Source organism: Micropterus salmoides, unplaced genomic scaffold (assembly GCF_014851395.1).
Source record: "Micropterus salmoides isolate LMB-PRFRI ecotype aquatic unplaced genomic scaffold, ASM1485139v1 Ms_hic_scaffold_4, whole genome shotgun sequence".
In the NCBI taxonomy this organism is placed as follows: domain Eukaryota; kingdom Metazoa; phylum Chordata; class Actinopteri; order Centrarchiformes; family Centrarchidae; genus Micropterus; species Micropterus salmoides.
In genome coordinates, this window is record NW_024043372.1 from 16,791,193 (window position 1) to 16,807,279 (window position 16,087).

Consider the following 16,087-nt stretch of genomic DNA (forward strand, 5'->3'; position numbering starts at 1 on the left):
ATTTTTACTTGTCAGGTGGCGCTAATACCGTTAATGATGGCTCTGTGACATTTTAGTCCAGTAATTCAAGCCAATGAGTGAGGATGCACAACAGGCCTTTTTCACTGAAAACTTTTTGAGGTGTCACAGCAGAAAAAGCACAGGTGTAAATAGTAACATGAATGAAGGCTATACTCTTCAATATCTTAGTTTTTTTCAGTTGAAATGAAATGTGTTAAAGCTCTAAAAAGCCCTGTGTTGTATGCCTAGCTGTTTACATAACTGTTCATCCTGATAGCTTTTTGTGTGGAATATGAATCATAGTCATTTCAAGTCAGGTGCGCGCACCTGTGTGTGTGTGTTTGTGTGTGTGCGTCAACTATCACTTACAGCGATTGGGAGTTAACATCAACAACTCCATTATCTTTACCTTTTGCTACACAGGAACAATTACATCAACTTCTCATCCAAAGCTTGCTGCGTTGTGCCAATAATGTGCGTAGCCTTTAACGAATGGCGTCGCTTCCCTTTTTCCAGGATGGCGACGGCATGACCCGCCCCACTCTGCCTCTGATTGGCCCAAACCACGACAGCAAACGAGTACTAGTCAATCAGAGGCAGAGTAGGGAATGTCATGCCTTCTCCATCGTAGGAAAAAAAACCTCCCTGTGCATTTTGTTTTGCTACTTCCGTGAACTCCCAATGCGGAAGACTAACAGAAAGCTCTGAGTTCCTGACAAAGTTGGCCGGACCTGAAGCAGGTGTTTAAGGTAAACCCATGAAATCTTGCGTGTATGGAACAAAACAATATGAAAATACCACAGTCAGTTCTGTCTTATCATACCTGTAATGTAGAGATAAATTTAAAAAAGTGTTGCGACGTTACTGGTGGGATCTCCGTGCATTCACGTGGTGTCGGAATAATCATATATTTTTCATCATCAGCGATTTTAATAACTGATCAGTCCTTGAAAGTTCTCTAATGTGAGCATTTGCTTTTCTCTATTTCCTGTTATTGTAAATTGAATATCTTTGGGTTTTGTAACATTTTGTTGGACAAAACAAGTAATAAGATATCTTCTTGACCTTTGATACTGTTAGATAAAGTAGAGAAGACAATGTACAGGCTACTGACAAAATCTAATATTAGAAACTCCTTTTAAACTGGTTTAAATTTTGGTATGGTCGAACACTGCATGTATACCATATTTAAAATATCCAACACAGGGTAAATGGATATCATCTCAGATCAGAAACCACATACTAAATTAGATGAAAGACACTGTTTTAGTTACACACTTAATAAGTTACTTTTTACATGTGATATAATTTTACTTAGTTAAATATTCATTGCATTTACTTTCTCATTGTTTCCTCCAGGATTTTGTAGGACCTTAAGTGTTCAACTTTTCTGACTTGGCTCAAAAAACCATAACGATGTGGCCAAATCAAGGTGGGATGTCATACATAACAAGGATATTATAAGGATTTTGCCTTAGGCCTGTTTTATAATATAGGTGTTCTTAATAATAAAGTGTGTATGTGTACTTTCATGTATATCAGGTCCTCCACCTCCAGTTGGTCCACTAAACCCTGCCTACCCTCCAGGCTACAACCCTTCAGCTCCAGCAGGAGGCTTCCCCCAACCTCCTCCACCATACACAGGGTACCCAGCTGGCCAATACCCAGCTGGTATGAATCCTGCCATGGTACCAAATGCACCTCCGGGGGCGATGCCTTATGGAGCTCCAGGAGCTCATCCTTATCCCATGGCTCCAGGTGGATATCCAGTAGTCCCTCCTGCAGGTGTTCACCCAGGTCCATACCCACACTCTCCAAAAGGGGGTCACCATAAAGGCCACCACAAAGGTCATCATCATGGAGGGGTAGATCCCATAACAGGAATGTTAGCTGGAGGAGTGCATGGGCATAAAGCCGAGAAAAAAATGAAGAAGAAGATGAAGAAAGCACATAAGCATGGGCATCACAAACATGGCAAGGTGAGAATGAGTTACACCATGTAAGAGTTGTTTACAATGGCTCCTCCTGCAGGTGAAATATTATTGTCAATACAAGATAAAAAGATGAAACTTGAACCTGCCTACGCCCTTCAGCCCCAGGCTCTAACTTAATTCAGTCAGTGCTGCAAACACACACCTTCACCAAGCAATAAACATACAAGTTCTCAATGAGTGCAAAGTGCAACATGGCTAAAGAGACACAGTACTGTTGGGCATCAACCGTAGTATTGTTGTATACAAGTGCGTTTGAATAGAGTCAGTTAAGATTAGTGCTTTGGGAGTTTAACATATGGCTGCAGTGTCATTTTTCAGTTAACATGGTTGCTGTGAATACAATGACTGTGCAGTTTTGTTGGATAGTCAGTTACTATGCTGGCTTTTAAATACAATTAAGGCAGATGTGGCATTTAAATGTATTTAATAGGATAAAATATTGAATCCACAATATGCTACGTCATGCCACGCAAGTTGAATGTCACAAACCTTTTTTTCCATTTATGTAACATAGTTAAAATCAACATCCGCTTTAAAAGCACAGAGATAGTTACCTCTAAAGGCAGCTTGGAGATACATGACACAGCAAGTGGGTTTATGAGCTAAAACCATAGGCCAAAACACAGCTGTGCATTAATGGTTCTGAGGAAACATTAGTCAGGTTCAAGACAGGGGGACCCCTTCTGGTAAACTCACCTTAAACTCAAAGTTATTAAAACAGCGAAAATACATAAAACACAACAAACCAAACTAAATAAGGGAAATATACTGACCTCCTTTTGATCTTCTGAGAAGATTGTAGGCAAGATATAACTAGAAAACCATGATACATTAAATTCTACAACTGATTTGTTGTCATTAGGTCTTGAAAATAGTTTGTTCATGATTATGACATTCCTTCCATTTCAAATGACCCAGACTACTTTGTACAAAAATGGGAAGCCATTCCTAACCTTTGACATGACAACTACACTGCAAATTAATGTACAAATGCAGATTAAATTAAAGTTTTGTTGTTTGATTTTTACAGTATAATTTTAAATCTATTAAGATATGAATACATAATCTTTCTCTTTTCCACATCTAATCTTCTCCACAGTCCTCCAGCAGCAGCAGCAGTAGCAGCAGTAGCAGTGACTGAGTCTGAGGCAACCATTTCAAGAAGACAAGGCAGCAGAAATGTTGCTTTATATGAAAGGGCAACCTGACTGTTGCATTTGGCTGTACTGGCATTCCACCACGTCTTAAATTTTCTTTTCTTTTTTTTGTTTGTTTGTTGTGTTTATGTCAAACGTTCCAAAGTTATGGTTTCTGTACAATACTAAAACAATAGTAAAACACTAGTGTAGTTTTTTTTTTTTGACTAACCCGATAGAGGTGGAGAACAATACATATATCACTGTATTTATTTGTGGCCTATTGATTATTTTTCTAATTTAATGTTCACTACTGCATTGCTTTGTATCTGCACTGACTGTAATTATATATAAAGGTCTTCTATTAATGCTACTCTATAAATAAATATAAATGAAAAGAAGATGTGTGTGGTGTCCTCCCCAAACTGGTAAATGTTATAAACGGAGTTGCAGTACACCCTATGCCCACTAGTGGCCCTATAAATAAGTATATTATTGAAGTTTGTAAATACGAACTGATTATTGAAACACTGATAACGCATATACATATTTGATCTTGTTTAAATACTTGTAAAAAAGCGTGGGCTGTCACTTATTTCCAACAACAGATCCTTCCTGTTGTGCCGTTTTAAACCAATCCAACAATGTTTGTATTGTATGCAATTACTCTTATTTTTAAACTATATGACTTAATCTAATCTGTCATACTGTAGCATAAATTCCCACAAACGTGCTACTACAAGTTGCTCTTTGTTTTTGCGGTCGTGATTTTGGGGCATCATCGGATCTGATTCGGGATGGGGGTTTGGGTTGGGTGAAAGGGGAAAGTTCAGAGGTGATCATTTTGTTGTCTTTGTGTAAAGGAGTGGAGCTCGATCTCACATCACTCTTCCCTCTTCCCCGAGTCCTTTCTAAACTCTCCCCCGGGTTTCTACCCTCCCGAACCTCTCCCCTTCTACCCTTACAACCCCAACCCTCCCCCCGATCACTTACCAGCACACGAATCAGGTGAGTTTTATTTTGATGTTTGGTGTTTTTATATATTTTGTTATGAGCAGAAGTAGCTGAAAGAAATCGCGCCCAGCAGCTAGCGGCTGCCTGTCCAGCATGCTAACAGGCCGCGTGATGATGAGCACGCAGTCTCCGTACAGAAGCATTTGGCTAGCTTAGCCAGACAGAGGAAGTTTGATTTTAATGTCTCTTCAATAAAATACTATCTGTTGTTTAATCTAAAGGGGACATAAGTACCAAATCATGAAAGCTGCCGATGGTCAGCTATTAATAACGTTGAGTAATTAAGCTAACTAGCTAGCGTTGCTAAGTAGCGCACGCATGCTTCATTCATTTTCCCAGCACGGGGAGCAAACCCAAATGCTAAATGGCTAACAGACTTACAACAAGAGTTACTAGTTAAATGGAATAACTTTAAACTAAACAACAGACGCGAAGTAAGCAAGTCAGTATCTTTTTTTCATGACGAACACACTTGTGAATGTATTTTACGTAATGTAGGTCTCATTGTGGTCACGGGGGAGTAATTGACCGCACATTTGTTGACAAACTTGATTCAGAGCTAATGGTGAAGTCATCGCTAGCACATAAGTCATGTGTTTTTCAGTTAGCATTGCGATGGATTTAAAGCTAATTTGCTTGTTTGATGTCAGATAACTTGTGTCGGAGCAGGGTGTTTAAAAATAAATGTACCCAACGAGCAGCATAACGTTACAGTCGGCACAGTGAAAGTAGCCCTAAGACAATTTTTATTATTCGTCGTAGTACGCATCAGTTTATATTAGCATTACTGTTAGCATAAGCTATGACACAGATTTATTATATTATTTTTGAAGAGTTTGATTTCTGTGCCAGGCAGGGATATTTGTCTAATCTAAAACCAAAAATAACCATCATATATTTATTACATACTTATTATCCAACGTTACACAATGAACCAAGCATGTGCAATTGTGTGGTGTGATTTAAGTCAATGTTTCAGTTTGACATAATAAATAAGATAATTGCTTAACTGACTGCCAGGAGCCTTCAAATACTTTGTGTAAGGCTGACATTTACATCTGTGGCCGTATATAGTATCTATAGGCAGTGTTAGAGTTTATCTTGTGGAAATGGGTAGAAGCTGCAATTTTATTTCACATCTCAAGTTAGGAAATTGTATATTAGCCGATGTAAACACCATGAAGTCTACTAATATCTTACCATGTGGGTTGTAATACAGTCTTGTCACGAGATAATCCTTGGTTTATAATTTATTGTCTATGCTATGTCTGTATATCCCTTTAGATCCATCTCGGTGACCAAAGACCCCAGTTCTTTACGAACAGCTAGGTTGCAGTTATGGACTCCGGTGTGATTGAAGGCGGGCTCAATGTCACCCTTACCATCAGGCTGCTCATGCATGGCAAGGTGAGGTTACCCATCAGATGCTCGTGTCGTCACTCTTAATAGTCTATGATATTATATGAATGGAAATTAAAGTTCCTCTGGGAGGTATAAAGGTCAGGGACTTGTGATGCATAAGGGTAGTAGGAGGGAGTGTTTACCTCGTGTCTAAATGTGTTACACTCCAAGTTTGACTCTAAAATCTAAAATATTATCTTCCTCTTTGCTACTATTGCATTATTTCAGAAATAATGGCCTATTTTACTGAGAGCAGAGTTACACTCTTCAAATTAGCAGCTGTATCCTTTTTATTCCTTCGTCCCAAAATTGTGACAGATTGACACGTGTTGCTCCCCTGCATTCCTCTGAATGATCACAGAAACACACACCAGCCATTTCGACAACTCTATTGGACACAAAATTTACAACCAGCAGGCATGAAATTGCATTTGCTGTTGTCACTAATCCATCTGGCTTTCACGACAGCAGCACAGCCACACACTTGTTGCTTGAATACCACAGTGGCCTGTTGTTTATTGTGGTTTCAAATGCAAAGATGCCTCAAGCAGCTGCTCAAAATCTAACGAACATATCAAACTGTTCTATATCCAAAACACAATCCTCAAAAAAGCACTGCTAGCTTGTAGCATCCTAGAACAGGCCCTAGCACTACCAAGGCATCTGCAACCTACAGATATGGTGTGCTTGACTGCATCCGGGATTTCACCGTGACCAACAGCACCATCTTGAGTCTGTATGGGATTCGACAGAACCAAAACTGCCTATAGTATTAAGGCTTTGAAATTAATAATGAATCAGGTTGTTATGGGTTATTTTCCATAGTTTAAAGACCACCAGTTGAACCTTGGCCTATTTTCATTAGCGCCTGGTCAAAGCAAGTATTCATAATTATTATAATGGATTGCATCAGTCATTGAGGAATTTTTGACAGAGGACAATGTCTTTTGTTCAAAATTTGGGAAACCATATAGCTTTAATTATTTTTATAAGGTTTTTCATTACCGGATTAACTGTGCAAGCTGTAGAAGTCAGACAGGTCCAACTCTGTTGTAGGAAAAAAAATAACAGGTGTTAAAATATAATTAGTCAGCCTAATCAAACTATCTCTTTTCCTACTTTAGGAAGTCGGAAGTATTATCGGAAAGGTAAGTTGCTGTTTAATGTAACTGAAAATGATCATATTTCAAGTTCTGCTTTAAGTGGTAATGAGTCTGACTTTGATGTGATTCTCTGCTAATAGAAAGGTGAATCTGTTAAGAAGATGAGAGAAGAGGTGAGGTCTTTTCTTATTTCTTTATTCTAGTTATGGTAAAGTGCAAAGGGTTACTAAAAGGCCACAGTTGGCAGAATTTACCATTATCCAAATTTCTTCTTTCAAACTTCTTCAATTCCTTGCTTTTCTATTTGTCTGTAGAGCGGGGCTCGCATTAACATCTCTGAGGGCAATTGTCCTGAGAGGATCATTACTTTGGCAGGTCCAACCACCGCCATCTTTAAAGCATTCTCCATGATCATTGAAAAGCTGGAAGAGGTAGGTCACAACTCGTACTGACTAATGGATTTGCAGGTCAGCAGAAACGAGCCAAAATATAAACTAGATTAACCTTTATCTTTGGTCTTTTTCCCCCAGGACATAAGCAGCTCAATGACAAACAGCACAGCTACCAGCAAGCCCCCAGTGACCCTACGCATTGTGGTGCCTGCCAGCCAGTGTGGCTCCCTCATCGGGAAGGGTGGCTGCAAGATCAAGGAAATTCGAGAGGTATGCATAGAGAGGAGCATGTAATACAAAACATGGAACAAACCATGCAAGCCCCAATCCCTTCAGCCTTAGCTGCTGGCTGTCACCTTTTTACCTGTGGAATTTAGTATATCAAGCAGGGATGCACAGCAGGCCTTGAATTCTTTTCTCATTTTTCCCCGTTTGTTTGTTCCAGTCAACTGGTGCTCAGGTACAAGTGGCAGGAGACATGCTCCCCAACTCCACAGAGCGAGCCATCACCATCGCTGGTACTCCCCAGTCGATAATTGAGTGTGTGAAGCAGATCTGTGTGGTCATGCTTGAGGTAAGTGGACTCGTGAAAGCAATGAAGCGGCAGCTGTTTACTTTTAAAATTAATGATGTGAAAAATTGTGATCTTTTGGCTGCTGCGTGTTGGGTTTGGACCAGAGATATCTTGAGCCCATCCAAGATTGTGGCTGTAGTGTAGGGTTGAATGATTTAAAAAATATATCATTGTTGTCATTTCCACTGAAAAAACTTGAAATGATTATGGCGGAATTATTGAGGGATTTTTGTACCAAACAGAGATGTTTTCTTAAGTCTGTCGAATATGATGTGTAGGCTTGGATATCTCTGAATTACGACATTTAATTTAAAAATGGTATTTTGACATATTACTGTTTATATAAAATTTTGATTAATTGATTAGTCCTACTGTAGTGTCTTAAAGTCACTGTAAAATCACTATCGGGCAATATACTACACAAAATATAATACTTTTTCGAAATGATGGCTATAATACTGGCTATATATTCAAATAATAAAAAAAAACATTTAAATTGCGTCACTAATTTATAATAGTTTTGTCTGTCTTGGGCTAAATGCGCAAAATGCAGCTCTATTCCGTAAACATCAGATTGAGACTCCATATTGGCAGACACTCAGAGTACTGTGGTTTGGATTGGCCTCCCTCGTATGGAGAGATGGCTTTTACAACATTGTACTTTTCATGTTGCTGCAATTATTGTTAGAACTAGCAGTGGAGTACTGCATTTGTAACTTTAAAAATGTCCTTCAAACACTATAGATTTTGCAACAATTCTATAATAACATGGCTAGTAATGGATTTACACACCCTGCTTCTTTTTCTCCTCTACAGTCTCCCCCTAAGGGGGTCACTATCCCCTACCGGCCGAAGCCTTCAGGATCCCCTGTCATCTTTGCAGGCGGACAGGTACATACAACGCTTCAGAGGGAAACAGGATCTTACCTTTTTATTCATGATGTTTCAGGGGGTATTTATTGCTTCAGTTGTCTGTCATTTTGGCTTATATCGGTGTGGGAGGCAGATTTGTGCAGAATTGTATATGCGTGGATATATTGATGTGTGATGAAAGCCTCTCAATATATACATAAGTTAAAGTAAGGTAAACAACTCGAAGGACAATTCCTTTTGATTGGACAGGACCATAATAGTTGAGAGGAGATGAAGGTAGGAAGGTATTTAAGTTTAGAAAGCAGTTGTAACCAGAGCTGCTTATACTAACTGTTTGAAGACAGTATCAACAGCTTTAGTAGTCTGATATCTGTGACATTTGCCCTACAGGCAGTTTGTTACAGGGCTTTCTCTCTGTGCATTTCCCCAGTTTTATTGCTTGTTGGCTTAACATTACAAGGTCTTTTAATTTCACTAAATACCTTCTTTTTTTATTTATTCTTTTGAAAGAAACATTTCTTCTTCTTATTTTCTGAATTCCACTATAATGTATCTAAAGATTTCTCCTTTCCCAGAAATGTGGAGACTTTGGACAAGACATGTGTTGATATTATTAAAAGATAATAGTTCAACATAGGCTGTGATGTGTTGGAGTCTTCAATCGATATGTGTATGTAGTAGGAGAGATGTAGCCGGAGAGGTAACTTGACCAAAATCCGATGTGAGGCCTTTGAAAGCTTTGTTTTCATTTGTTTCAGGCGTATGCCGTACAAGGACAGCACGCGATTCCACAGCCAGATGTAAGTGCAGTAGACCTTTTCTTTACACAACCTCCACCCGTAATTACAACTGTCATCTTCCAAAATGTGCGGCCTCCCATAAACCCACCCATGGCTCGTTTTACAGCCTATAACTGGAGCTGAAATTTTATTTTTGACCTACCATTATCAGATTCTCTAACCATTTAGAGAGCAGCACTGTTAGCAATTCATGTTTGTATAGTTTACATTTACTCGTTTGGTATAGTTCCTCAGTTGACTGGCAGTCGATTCTCAATTAAACTGACAACATTTGTTGTTTGTGTTTGTCCAGACTCTCCACCATTCATGAATAATAATCTGTTCCTCCTGCTCACTCTTTAGTTTTTTTTTCCCCTTTTTTTGATGTCTTGTTTTACATGTCTTGTTTATTAGTCCGTCCCTGTTAAACATGTAGTTTGATTTTTCACTTCTTCATTAACCCTTCATTTTTATCTTTGCGCTCTTCCCACTTGCCTCTTGACTTTATTAATCTTTCTCTCTTTCCTGATGAGCTTTAGATGATCCATCAGGAGCTTTGGATGTGATATACTGCATAGTTAGTCATGTTAGGCTGGAGAAATATTTTGCATTGTGAACATGAGGGATGCACCTAATGTTCGGCCAATGAAATTAATCATCCGAAAGTAGCAAAAAAATTGTTGTTTTTACCAAACAATTACATTGACATGTCGGCAGTGTGGAAGCATTTTAAAGTGTCCAGAGAAAGACACAAAAATCGCAGTTTGCAGACACTGTTCTGCTGAATTGTCACCTACCACATCCACACAATCTGTGGCTGACTTTTTGACTCTGTGGCAAAAAAGGGGCTGAACCGCTTTAAATGTTTCTGTCACTCGTTTATCATAAGGCGATTAAGCTAGCCGTACCTAAATTTTTTTAATATTCAATCCTTTATGGTAAATCCACTGAAATGGATCAGTGCGAGCTGACAGGCAAGTTAGCGACTTTATTTTCATTTTCTCTCTTTACAAAGACAAGTGTTGCAGTATGAGAGTCCTACCTGAAGAGAGGCTATGAAGTCTTCATGTTACGCGATACGAGAACACATACAACATTATTTATCAAATTGGGTCGAACTTGATGAATTTAGCATGAGGATACATATGTGACAATGTCCGGTTTTCAAATTAAAGTGAATACACAATATGGGGGAAAAAAGATTAATTGGATTATATTCACAGAAAGTATAAAACATATTACATGTGTACATTAAAAGTAAATGGAAACATGTAATTTACTTTACCGGATCCTCTCGGACCCACCCACCATTGTCTCTTAAAATCCTGTGGGGAAACACGGAGTAAAAAGCACATTTTGACTGTTTCATTTATGCAGTGCAAAAGCAAAATAATGCAAAAGCACATACATGGAAAAGTGTGATTGTACTTCGGTGTTCAGCAAATTTTTCTTTACATTCGGTTTCAGCTTCGGCCAAGAATTTTCATTTCGGAGCATCCCTAGTGAACATAATTGTTCTCGTGCTTGTATATGTACCTTGCGTGTTGCTGGAGGTTTCCACTAGAGGGCAGACCAGAGAACTTCCAGATGATGTAAACAATAAACATGGAAATGACTGTTTTGTTAATTCTGAGGTTACTGCAGAAAAAAGACATCCCCACACAGCCCCTACCGCTCATGCGCAATCTTGTGAATGTGTAGCATTAAGTTCTGAGGATGTGCACAACCAATGCTGCAAATTGACACAGGATTCGCAAGGCAGCCAACATGTGCACGCGAATGCATACTTAAAAGCAAGTATCTCTGGCTTTACCTACCACTGAATATTGGCAGCAGAGTAAGGAAGTACCATCCGGATATAATTTAAAACGTGGTGACATGGATACAGTTTAAATGTGTGTTGTTTTTTTTTGTTTGGTTTTTTTTGCCCTAAGGCCCTTAAGCAGGTCAATTACGTTTATATCATTAGTTTTGCATTGCTTATCGTAGTTTTTGTATATTAAAACATGAATCTGTTCATGAAAGTGACAAAGAAACCTCCTTAAATCTTCCCTTCCAGCTATAGTGGTGATAAATGGTGATGCTAATTCATATTGCATATTGAGAGCTCGCTTCCTTGTGTATTGTGACCCCGAAGACTGCAAGAAAGCATTACCAAGAGATGCAGCCTGCTCTTTGGAGGAAAATCGATTGGGTACCCCACATAGACTGGTCATGAAACACACTAGACAAAGACACCAGTGATCCATGTAGAGCCTTGTGAAAGTATAAGAGATCTGCACTCCACAGTATTGAGTGGTGTGTGAAATCCTGTTTTTCTTTTTTGAGGTTCTTTGTGTATCTGTCTGTACTGACTGATTTTTATGTTCTGTTTTCCCCTCTTCCTGTGTTTTCCATTTCCTCCGTTTCTCTCCCTGCCTCCTCTCTCACTCTCACAGTCTTCCTCTGCTGCTATCTCTCCACAGCTCACCAAGCTTCACCAGCTGGCTATGCAGCAGAGCCCCTTCCCCATCGCACCAAGCAACCAGGGCTTCACTGGTACGCAGCAGAACAAGGCCTCGTGGGGCTTTTCGTGCAACATTTTGTGAACTAGCCAGTTTTAAAAGTCAGAATCTGTATAGGTTGTTTTGGTCCCTCAAAGAGATTTGAAGAAAACTCAGATGTGACAAAAAACAAGAGCTTGGTAATGGTTACAAACCACTTTTATTGACTATTCAGTGATGACAATGAGGCTTTGTACTGTGATATCAGACTGTATAAAGTTGAAAGATTTTTCTAATATTTTGTCCACCTTATTGACATTAATACATTATAATGTATTCCAGTACCAAAACACTACACACTCGATGTGAGGAAAAGGGGGATGTTAAGTTTTTACAAAATCGGAATTCGTATACAAGGAGTGAGTGCATACCTTGCTAATAATATATTAAAGTATCCCTATCTATCACAATTAACACAGTCCTTTCATTCCTATAATCAGCATAGTTTAATGTTAATTTTTAGTGTTCACTTTTAGGTACAGTATATTATTTTTCCTATTTTGTCATTGTTTATTATCATTTTCTTGTTTGTGTTTCAGGGATAGATGCTTCTGCTCAAACCAGTTCCCACGAGATGACCATTCCAAATGATGTAAGTGCTTCAAAAAGTCTCTTTTTTTTTTAAACTGTCGAAGTTCAGGCATGTTTAACTTAATGTTACCCATGCTGTTTGACTGGGATTAAATAATGGCGTATGACCATCTTGATTCAATCTTGTTAATTCCAAGTTGCAAACTTTACCAGAAGAATGTTCATTTTGTTGTTCAGGGTCTATTAAGCATTCCTGTCACTTAACTCTTCTCCACTACAGCTTATTGGGTGTATCATCGGCCGCCAGGGAGCCAAGATCAACGAGATCAGGCAAATGTCAGGTGCCCAGATCAAGATTGCTAATCCAGTGGATGGATCGACTGACCGCCAGGTCACCATCACAGGCTCACCTGCCAGCATCAGTCTGGCAGAGTACCTCATCAACGCCAGGTGAGATAATCAGTTATATACTAAATCAGTGCCTAACAGGAGATTCATTCAGTCATAGGCTTTAAAGAAATGAAAACATTGCATTAGCTGTGTTACATGTACTTTCACTTTAATGCAAATTGTTTGTCTGCTTCAGTTCAGTTTGAATAAATTGTAAATTCTAAATATTAAAGAAAAAACTTTCACAGTTACTTGGACTAACCTGATCAGATTTCTCAATGTCACGGTATCACAGTAATCCATAAAATAATGAAATGGTTCATGTACCTAATATCATATGTAAGTACATGTCTGGGCCACATGCTGCATCAACTTTTCTAGTTTGTATTTGTGTTGAAATTCAACTGATTCGGTTACTACTAATCATCACGGTGTTGCTAGCTCTCTGTCAGTCTGCACTTGTGATCTTTCCCTTATTTTAACCTTTGCCCCACATTGATCCGTCACTAGAGATGTGATGTGTTTTGTTTTTTTAAATTTTGGATTGATACATTCATTTCTAATGGAGCTTTTTTTCTTGTGTTTTGATCACATCCCTGAGTGATTCCCCCAGACACACCTCACCACTTCCCCCCCACCTACCCTCACCCATTGCTCACCAGCCTGCCCTATGACCCATCCCGACTGTGTTGTCCCTCTCTCCTTGTCTCTCTTTCTACAGTGTAGAGTCCTCTAAACCTCCTCCCTCCTCCTCCTCCTTGAACCCTGAACAGACCAGCCCGTGCCCTCCCTCCACCTCTACTACTACTACTACTACCACTACTACTACTACTACTACCACCACCTCATCTGCTGCTACCTCCTCCTTCTCTTCCTCCTCCTCCTCTTCCTCCTGTGTGATGCCCCCCTCAGCCTCCATCCCTCTGTCCTTGTTGGCTCCAGGGCCACCTCCTCCCTCCTCTTCCTCCTCTTCCTCCTCCACTGATTCCCTGCTCCCCAGTTCTCCTGCCTGTGTGTCGAGTCTCCTCAGTCTCAAGCCCCTCCCTCTCCTGGCCCTCCATGTTGTCAGCGGGGCCAGTAACCCCGCACATCCAATTCCCACTGAGCCCAAAATCACCCAAGAGCTGAGTTCCAAGTCTAAAAGGCGAAGGCTCTCCCCTTACTAACGAAGGAAACATAAGTCATCTACAACTAAAGTACCGACAATGCTCTTCGTTGTCTGTACCTGCACTTGCTTTTGTATCTGGCTGTGCCATGCCACGCTTACTACAGAAAACGAATGCACACAAACAAGAGTTACACAGCCAGACAGATGGTTGCTGCCATATTTATAAAATAGATATCTGTAGCTTGATTGGCCTGTCTCTTAAAGAAATGACATGTCGAGTGCATTATATTTTTTAATGACTTTGGACTTAGCATGGAAGCATTTCTCTCTTTGTGTAAGCTCTGCTCAGGTAGCGGCTCTCTTTTAAGATGTCACATGTATTTATGAGAATAGTTTTCTTGTAGTGTGTTTTAAGTGACTACTGTTAACGGCCATAACGGAGAGTATATGTACGTATTATTAATTTATTCTTTTTCCTATGTAAGAAGCAGTTGTAATTTCAATTCCAAGTCAGTCTGCCCTCAGGTATCAAAGGCACCAAAACGCCCTTTATTTAGGTCGTTTTGTTGATATAAAAACAAAAAAAACCATCCAGCTAGGTTTCTGATGTTAGAGCCAGGCTAACCAGTTGCTGTCGAGCTTCTCCGCTAACTCTCGGCAAGAATAAAAAAGCGTGTTTCCCTCCATAACCAAACTGTTAACTATGAGTTTGAGATCTGCCTCTAAACAGCTGTTGGCTGAGAAGAATTATCGATCACAAGAGGAGCGAAACTGAATTGGAGCACACATTTCCTGTAATAAATCCAGATAATCTCCTTATCTAGCATTTTTATTATAATAATGTAATATACAGTAATTGACATGTGTCTTGTCTATCTGATTGCATGCCTTATTCTCTCTCCCTCCCTACACTCCGGGTGTGTCTCTGTCTGTTTCTCCAGGCTTTCCTCTGAGGCCACAGGACTGGCAGCCAACTGATAAGACACTGCATCTGCACTAGATCTCACTTTTATATCATCGGCTACCATAAAAGCAGTCAATGCAACTATCCAACTTAAGAGTTTATATATTATACTGCCTCTTCCTCATTTGAAATCATGTCATACGCCTCTAATTTGATCTGCCGAGTTCATTATTTATTTTCTTATTTTGTTTTGGTTTTAGTCAAAAGAAGCAAACAATTAGGTTTTAATTCCCTTTTTGAGTCAAGTTGGAGGTTTTAATGATTTATTAGACTTTTTTTTTTATTTGTTTTTGTTTTTTTTTGCCTCTTCCCTTTTCCTTTATTTGCCATCACAGAGGACTTGAGTTGGAAAACTCTAAATAGACATATAGATTTAGTTCTGTACAGTCTGTTTTTTTCTTTAAAAAGAAAAAGACAAAAAAGGAAAAATTAAAAAAAAGTATCAAAAATAAGAATAGAGTGACAGTTTTATTGTGTTTATATACACGCCCCCTTTTCCTAAGCCAGTTCCACAAGTCAGTCAGTTTCCTGTCCATAGTCACTTGCTTTAAATATACACAGTATTCTCCCCCTTTGTCACCTTTTCAATTGAAGTGCTTGTAACATGAATTATACTCGTATCACTGAGGACCTTTACATAGCTGTACATGCACCGTCACTGATTTATATTTGGTTATGACGACAAATGTTCTAACACAATTGAATTTATCCAGATAATTTAAAATGTGTATTACTGCGTGTGTCACCTTTTGCCCCTCAACGCGTCATTCCTGTTTCCCCCCTCTCCTGGTCCTGAGATCATGTGTTGATATTTTGCTGGGATGGGAGGTTTTTGGGGTTTGGGCTTGGCTCTAGGGATCGGAAGCAGAGGGTTCGCCTCGCTTTTTTGTAAAGACTATACTAAAATAAAAAAAAGTTGGAATATTTGTTTTAAATGAAGGAAATATTTTTTTTTAAACTACCAAAGGGGGATTAACTCCTGGACACAGACTGATCTGTCAGTTAAATGTGATGAGGCAGAGAACTGAAATCATTGAAGCTCTGGAGCTAGACAAAGAAAGGGTTGTAAGTTAACACTAGTTTCCTGCTCTTTGCTTTGCTCAAGTCAAAATTTATTTTATTTTTTATTTGCAGGAAAGAAAAACTTTTGTGCACGTTTTTGAGACTGTAGACCTGGGTGCCACGACATTGTTTAAAAAAAATACAGAAATAAAAATGTGAAATGCTCAAACCACAGCTTGTCTGGAGTATGTAAGTTTGTATATTGAACACACATGTTGAGATT

At 39.2% G+C, this 16,087-nt stretch overlaps 2 protein-coding genes across 4 annotated transcripts; both read left to right on the top strand.

The window, feature by feature from the left end:
• Nucleotides 1–12: 12 nt before the first annotated feature.
• Nucleotides 13–3,531, top strand: prr13 (proline rich 13). The gene is made up of 4 exons (XM_038696067.1): nt 13–749; nt 1,360–1,432; nt 1,543–1,979; nt 3,094–3,531. The coding sequence occupies exons 2-4, from the start codon at nt 1,417–1,419 to the stop codon at nt 3,133–3,135; spliced, it is 495 nt and encodes a 164-aa protein (XP_038551995.1). The 5' UTR covers nt 13–749; nt 1,360–1,416; the 3' UTR covers nt 3,136–3,531.
• A 446-nt stretch (nt 3,532–3,977) lies between these two features.
• LOC119885819 (poly(rC)-binding protein 2) lies at nt 3,978–16,036 on the top strand. Of its 3 annotated transcripts, none has more exons than XM_038696064.1 (13): nt 3,978–4,138; nt 5,429–5,551; nt 6,670–6,693; nt 6,789–6,821; nt 6,963–7,079; nt 7,179–7,310; nt 7,486–7,614; nt 8,431–8,505; nt 9,246–9,287; nt 11,705–11,804; nt 12,349–12,401; nt 12,621–12,790; nt 14,780–16,036. In XM_038696064.1, the coding sequence occupies exons 2-13, from the start codon at nt 5,483–5,485 to the stop codon at nt 14,814–14,816; spliced, it is 981 nt and encodes a 326-aa protein (XP_038551992.1). In that variant the 5' UTR covers nt 3,978–4,138; nt 5,429–5,482; the 3' UTR covers nt 14,817–16,036. The 3 variants fall into 3 exon arrangements, with proteins under 3 accessions (XP_038551992.1, XP_038551993.1, XP_038551994.1); XM_038696065.1 differs by having other exon boundaries at nt 11,732–11,804; XM_038696066.1 differs by lacking the exon at nt 9,246–9,287.
• The last annotated feature ends 51 nt before the right edge of the window (nt 16,037–16,087 follow it).